Source organism: Clinocottus analis, unplaced genomic scaffold (assembly GCF_023055335.1).
Source record: "Clinocottus analis isolate CAN_PGR_092001 unplaced genomic scaffold, fCliAna1.0.p SCAF_1, whole genome shotgun sequence".
NCBI lineage: Eukaryota > Metazoa > Chordata > Actinopteri > Perciformes > Cottidae > Clinocottus > Clinocottus analis.
The window spans coordinates 18,974,382-18,980,381 of NW_027175820.1; the positions used below are offsets into that span (position 1 = coordinate 18,974,382).

At 40.6% G+C, this 6,000-nt stretch overlaps 1 protein-coding gene across 6 annotated transcripts in view; it reads left to right on the forward strand.

The window, feature by feature from the left end:
• LOC137804221 (protein mono-ADP-ribosyltransferase PARP6) overlaps positions 1 to 5,339 on the forward strand; it is a 29,100-nt gene extending 23,761 nt beyond the window's left edge. For 5 of the 6 annotated variants that reach the window (XM_068603454.1, XM_068603539.1, XM_068603706.1 and 2 more), the window contains 6 exons: positions 374 to 446; positions 2,185 to 2,254; positions 3,133 to 3,212; positions 3,502 to 3,565; positions 4,148 to 4,232; positions 5,089 to 5,339. In XM_068603454.1, the coding sequence (XP_068459555.1) occupies positions 374 to 446; positions 2,185 to 2,254; positions 3,133 to 3,212; positions 3,502 to 3,565; positions 4,148 to 4,232; positions 5,089 to 5,191 (475 nt within the window). In that variant the 3' untranslated portion in view covers positions 5,192 to 5,339. The remainder of the gene's footprint in view (positions 1 to 373; positions 447 to 2,184; positions 2,255 to 3,132; positions 3,213 to 3,501; positions 3,566 to 4,147; positions 4,233 to 5,088) is intronic. The other variant, XR_011080141.1, reaches the window with a different exon arrangement.
• The last annotated feature ends 661 nt before the right edge of the window (positions 5,340 to 6,000 follow it).

Genomic DNA, 6,000 nt, shown 5'->3' on the forward strand with positions numbered 1-6,000 from the left:
GGCTCAAAATGACCTTGCACAAATCATATTAATAGATGACAACAAAAGCTATTTGTGGTTGGCAGAAGAGAATGTCTAATTGTAGGTTTTACAAAATAATGAAGGAATGCAAAGTAAAACACTGTAAAGGTAATGTAACACATTTTTGCAGTAATCATTTTTGACATTTTCAAACACATTAAATAACATAAAAATAAATTAAATAATAGTAAATTCGGTCACAGACAAATTGTGCCTCAGTGTTATTTTGAACAGCGTGGATCTGACCCACTACACACCAGTGGTTGCACATTGAGATCCACGCTGTTTCTATTCACGCAGCGCTTTTATCTCTTTTCTTTCCTATCTCTCCCTCTCTCTACACTTGCTCTAGTGGTTCCCATATAGAGAACTGGCACTCTGTTCTGAGAAATGGACTAGTCAATGCCTCTTATACCAAACTGCAGGTACGTAACTCTGGCAGTTGGCTGGAATTTACGATGCATCTCCTCTCGGACAGTAAACCTGCTCTCTGACAGAGCAGGTTTGCTGTCCGGCTGATTCATTTTTGCAGTTAATAGATGCCAGCTTCCCTTTCGTCAGCTTTTTTAGCGAGCGGGGCACACTGGGAGATTTTCCTGACCAATGTCGGCTGCTTTTTTGCTGTCGTCGACAGCAGCGGACAGCACGCCTCTTTCTGTTGGGGGGCAAGGGGAGGGCGGCTGTGGTGTCAGCTGTGATTTTGGGAAGCTGCCTGTGTGCCCTGTTGGGGAAAACCACCTAGAGCACTGAGTAGGCTAGGTCTGAAGCTAACGGATGCAAAGGACAAGCTTCATGGTAGTAAGTATAGACTTCTGTTGGGTGTGGCTTCCCGCAAAGGTCAGTAACTAGCACCACTCCTTATCTATTCAGACTTGGGTGTATTAGTAGCCTCAAATCAGATCCTTTAAATGTGTTGATACCAGATGGGTACAATTGACCCAATGAGGGACCATAAATATAGTTTCAAGTTAGGTAAGTGTATTCCAGGCTTTACTCAGGTCTGCATCCATCTGGATCTTTATATTGTTTTGCCGAGGTTGTTTTTGCACTTTGTGACCCAGGTCTGTAAAAGATTGCTAATGAACAAAAAGAAAAGAAGAAGCGAGCACCAGAAAGTGCAGAATTGTCTCATTTGCACAATACGGCAGATAATGACTGCTTGCAGATACACCGGCATGTCCTGAAAAAAGATGAAAAACAATTAAATGTGAAAACTCAAGGATCTTTGAAACATTCAAGTCGGCCGTGATTGCGCTATCACATGGATGCGTTTCATTTATTCCTTCTTTGTTCTCCGACTTTTTGAACACTCTAACTTTGATCTCGCCTCAGTGCTCGTCTGCCTCCTCTTTCTCGTCTCCATTTCACCTTGAGCATTGACACCTCCCTTCCTCAGTCATTGTCTTTCACAAGAGGAGGAGGACCGCGTCTTCCTCCAGCTCCAGCCATTACATAAAACCTCTTGTCTATTGTTCCTTTTGAGTTCTTCCAGATGTGCTGAGTCCCGACCTCCATCTCCCTCACATTTCATTCCCCAACTATCAAGGTGCTCCTTTGTTCTTCCTCTCTTTTCTCCTCTGGATCACTGAGGCTTATGAAACTTTGTCCATGTTGCACCTGTGGTCCTTTTCGTTTTCCTCATTCTGGTCATTCTTGTGTGGATCATCATTATCAGTCATCTTCATCCTCATACTAAGCCAGCACACATGGTCTCATTTCAGCATTGCTTGAACACCTGAACATCACATACACAAATTCCATTAAAAAACAACAACTCAAGAGCATCACATGATCTTCTCTGGACTGCATTGTGTTGCAAGGAGAAAACAAGATGATGATTCAGATCACTAAAATAATAAAACTATATTTTCTTTCTTTGGCACTTTGCAATCCACTATCTTTGGATTTCCGTGTGTATGTGGGTGTGTGTGTGTGTGCGCGTGTATTTGGTATGCCCGGTTGGTGGTGTTTGCCAGTTAAATTGTAACAGACTTATCATCCTGAGATATAACTACAGTAAGACTGGTGTGAATTGCACTGTATGTGTGAGTACATCCGTGTGTGTGTGTGTGTGTGTGTGTGTGTGTGTGTGTGTGTGTAAGAGATTGTCCTGTGCAACTGCTCAGTGACCCTTCCTTCCTTCCTGCTCTTTTTGAACCCAAGCTGCATGGGGCAGCGTATGGAAAGGGCATCTATCTGAGCCCCATCTCCAGCATATCTTTTGGATACTCAGGTAGGAACGACTCATTCCTCGTCACTCAGTCCCCTCCGGACCCCTCCGGACCCCCAACCCCTCTACCTTCTATTCCACCATATCGACTGAGTATGCTCTATGTCTGTAAAATGGCCTGATTATCATCTTGGAATACGTCATTCTCACATGTGGGAGCTTTCCATGCTATCATATTGTGTTGCTTTGTGTTGTGTGTCCAGTTCGGGTGCTGTGCCTTGGGCCTTTTTTCTCTGAGCTTGTGTGCCGTGCCGCATACCATACATTTTGTTGTGGCTGTGTAAAGTGGATCTGTCAGGTGGTCTGTGTGTGTTACTTTATACTGTGTTGGTATTTTATACTATTGTATGTTCATCAGGTGACTGAAGAGACATTTAAACTTATCCTGTGAATTTTTGCTTAAACACAATTTCCAAAGTTGGTTTTGAGGTCCCACTATGGTTATGGTGCTGATTATGTGGACATGACACATGCAAGTTCCATGTTTACCCGTTAACACTAAGCCTGTTTAAGGATTTATGTTAACTTAAGTATTACAAGTTAAGGTGGCAGGAAAAACATCAACAGTTGCTCGCGTCATATCCATTTGGCTTACTCGGTCCTTACTTAAAGCAAAGACACTGAATGAATACATACTTAATGTAATTTTCCATTTTATTAGAACTTTGTAGTTTTGAAAATGTAATTGCTGCATCCGCGTGTGTGCAGACAATATTAAGGTGCATTTTGGAATAACCTTCATATGAAGGTTAGAGCTCTGGTTAATAACGTCTCTCTGTACAAGGAGCTCAAGACCACAAGAGGAAAGTTTTTCACAGCGCGAGTGACTCGAGGTCCTTCTGACTCAGGATTATTTGCTGTCTTTGTGCTGCTTTCTGCAGGAATGGGGAAAGGACAGCACCGCATGCCCACCAAAGACGAACTGGTGCAACGTTACAACCGCATGAACACCATACCACAGGTGTGCCTTTTACATCCTCACACATACATGCCATATTTGTTCAAAAAGAAAATAGCTGCACATTTTGAATCCAGATTCTCAACACACACAAGGAAGTTGTGCAAATGAAGGCGCAGAAACACGGAACAATGTGAAGCCTTGAGAGAAATCAACATGGATTTTTACACTCGGTACAGTTTCAGTGTTTGTAATTCGTGATGATTCCATGTGTACCATCATCAGCATAGTTAGGGCATGTACTCACTGTAGCAGCTTGGTGGGACTTAACTGTTGTCTCTTTTTTCAATAGAGCCGTCCAATACAATCAAGGTTTCTTCAGAGTCGAAATCTGAACTGCATCGCTCTGTGTGAAGGTAATCACAAGCAGGAAATATTGTATGTGAGAGCTGAGATAATAGTAAATATGTTACATTAGTATACTTGATTTTATGACATTTGAATATAAAACAAAAGCACAATATTATTATATTGATTAAGGTCCCAGTGGAACAGTAGTTAGAGCATATTTGTACTGTGACACAGATTATTTGAGCAGTTTACAGTTAAATGAAGGATTTAAATATAGTCCTTCACATTTGTTTTCAATGCTAAAAAGTGAACAGGGATAGCAGGAAGAAAATACCATAAGTTAGAACATTAACATCTAAATCAACGAGGCAATGTGACGGGTGTATTCATTTGCAGTTAGAAAACTAAAAGCAATTTTAATATCGTCATCATCGTTATCATTATAGAAGAAAAGATAAACATAGTACATTTTATCCATTTGGATAATAACTGAGTTCAAGCACTTAAGCTCTACAGCATAGTATCTACAATATATAATAAAATACCAAATAGAACAAAAACACTACTACTATAATAAATACCTGAAAAGTAAAGTTTAAAATACAAACCACCACCTCTGGTGAAACATGCTTCTCTCTCTTCCACAGTTATCACATCTAAGGATCTGCAGAAACATGGTAACATTTGGGTGTGTCCAGTATCGGACCACGTCTGTACTCGCTTCTTTTTTGTGTAAGTATTTCCCACACTTGGAAACTCCTTGGTAATTTCGACACAAGTAACGCAAAACATCATCACACCGAAAAGCCATAATTCATGACAGAAGTTGCTTATTATTTTTTCCTATGAAACTGCACATGATGAAGAGGATCTCATGAATAATTCTGATATAAGCCGCAGTTTTCCCTCATCACTCATCATCATTTTAAATTAGCCGAGAATAAGTGACGGCTGAGTGGTGTTACCGCTTCACTGAACTGGGTTCCTGTCAGGTCATACCTTTCAGTATGATGTTTAAAAACTGTGTTTTGGAGCTCAGCAAATAACACATGACATCCACACTGGCTGCTGATGTTATGGCTCTGGACGCAGGCATTCACCAGATGGCAAAGTCTATTATCATTTCCACTGCTGTCTTCTGAGTTGGAAATTAGATTTGAGATGGCCTGCAATCAAATTTAAATCTCAGCTAAATTTAATATAATTCTGAACTTGTGCTCAGTGTATGGCTGTGTTTTTTTAGCTTGAAGAAACATTAATATGATTAGAGTAAAAACAGGAAGATTTGTTGTGTCAGACCTAACAGCGCCTTTCCTTAAATCACTGTAATTCACTTGCTCCTTACACAAACAGCAACCCACAGAGGCACATGTGTCTTTGGATAGGTTACCTTTCTATCATCAGTAATATGTCTCGTTGATGAGAAAAGAAGAATACTTCATCAGTTTATCTTTAAACTGAGCCCTCATACCACCAAGTAGTATAAACATTGAGGCAGTGAGCAAGAGGTTAAAAAAAAGTGAGGCAGCAATTCATGAAAAGTTGAAGAAAGCATACCGTATGTCAACTCATCTGTGTATATGTTCAGGTATGAGGACGGCCAAGTCGGAGATGCCAACATCAACACCCAGGAGCCCAAGGTGCAGAAGGAGATCATGCGTGTGATTGGGACCCAGATCTACTCCAGCTAATGGCGGTTTTCCATACGTCTCTCTGGCGGAGGCACACAGGCAGGCAGACAGCGAATGTTTGGGCGAGCTGACCTTCGGGCCTGATACGGAAGGCTGTGGGAGCTCTTGAGCACATTATTTCTAAAGTTGGTTTGTTCTGATCCTCTCATTTTCCTCTCCCTTCTTTGTTCCTCTTTTCCAAGTGGTTACACATTACATGTTCAGATTTAACCTGGTTAAAGGCAGTCTGCTTTTCAGTTAACACACCACTGAAGAAAAAAAGGGAGTAGTCACTGCTTTGGCTCTCCACACACACACACTGTCAAATCCTGGTGAAACTGGTCTTTAACCTTTCTTGGTGCACTGACTGATCACTGATCCTTTGGACTAATTCTATTTATTCATCATTTGTATTTCTGAAAATCTCGTAAAAAAAAAAAAAATCATTCCAAACAATAATTAGATTCCTTTTGTGTCAAATAATTGATGGATTTATACGCACACAGAAGTTTGTTATCTCATTGTGTTTGCAAACGCATAATCTCTAATCTGTTTATTTAATATTATTTGACAAATGACATGAATTAAGGTCTGTGACATAGTTACCTGAGGGGCCAGCACTACTCTGTCATTTTGTCCTCCTTCTTTCTGAGAACCCAATAAGCGAGGTGTGGCTTGAACTCACGTTATATACACTATAGGCACTTTGTTTTTGATAACGTTATCAAATGTAAAAATCGAGCTGACAGTTCTCATTAGTAATGCACCTTCAAACCCTCTCATTCTCCAAGTGGCAAACAAACAACAATTGACAAAGACAACTTTTATCT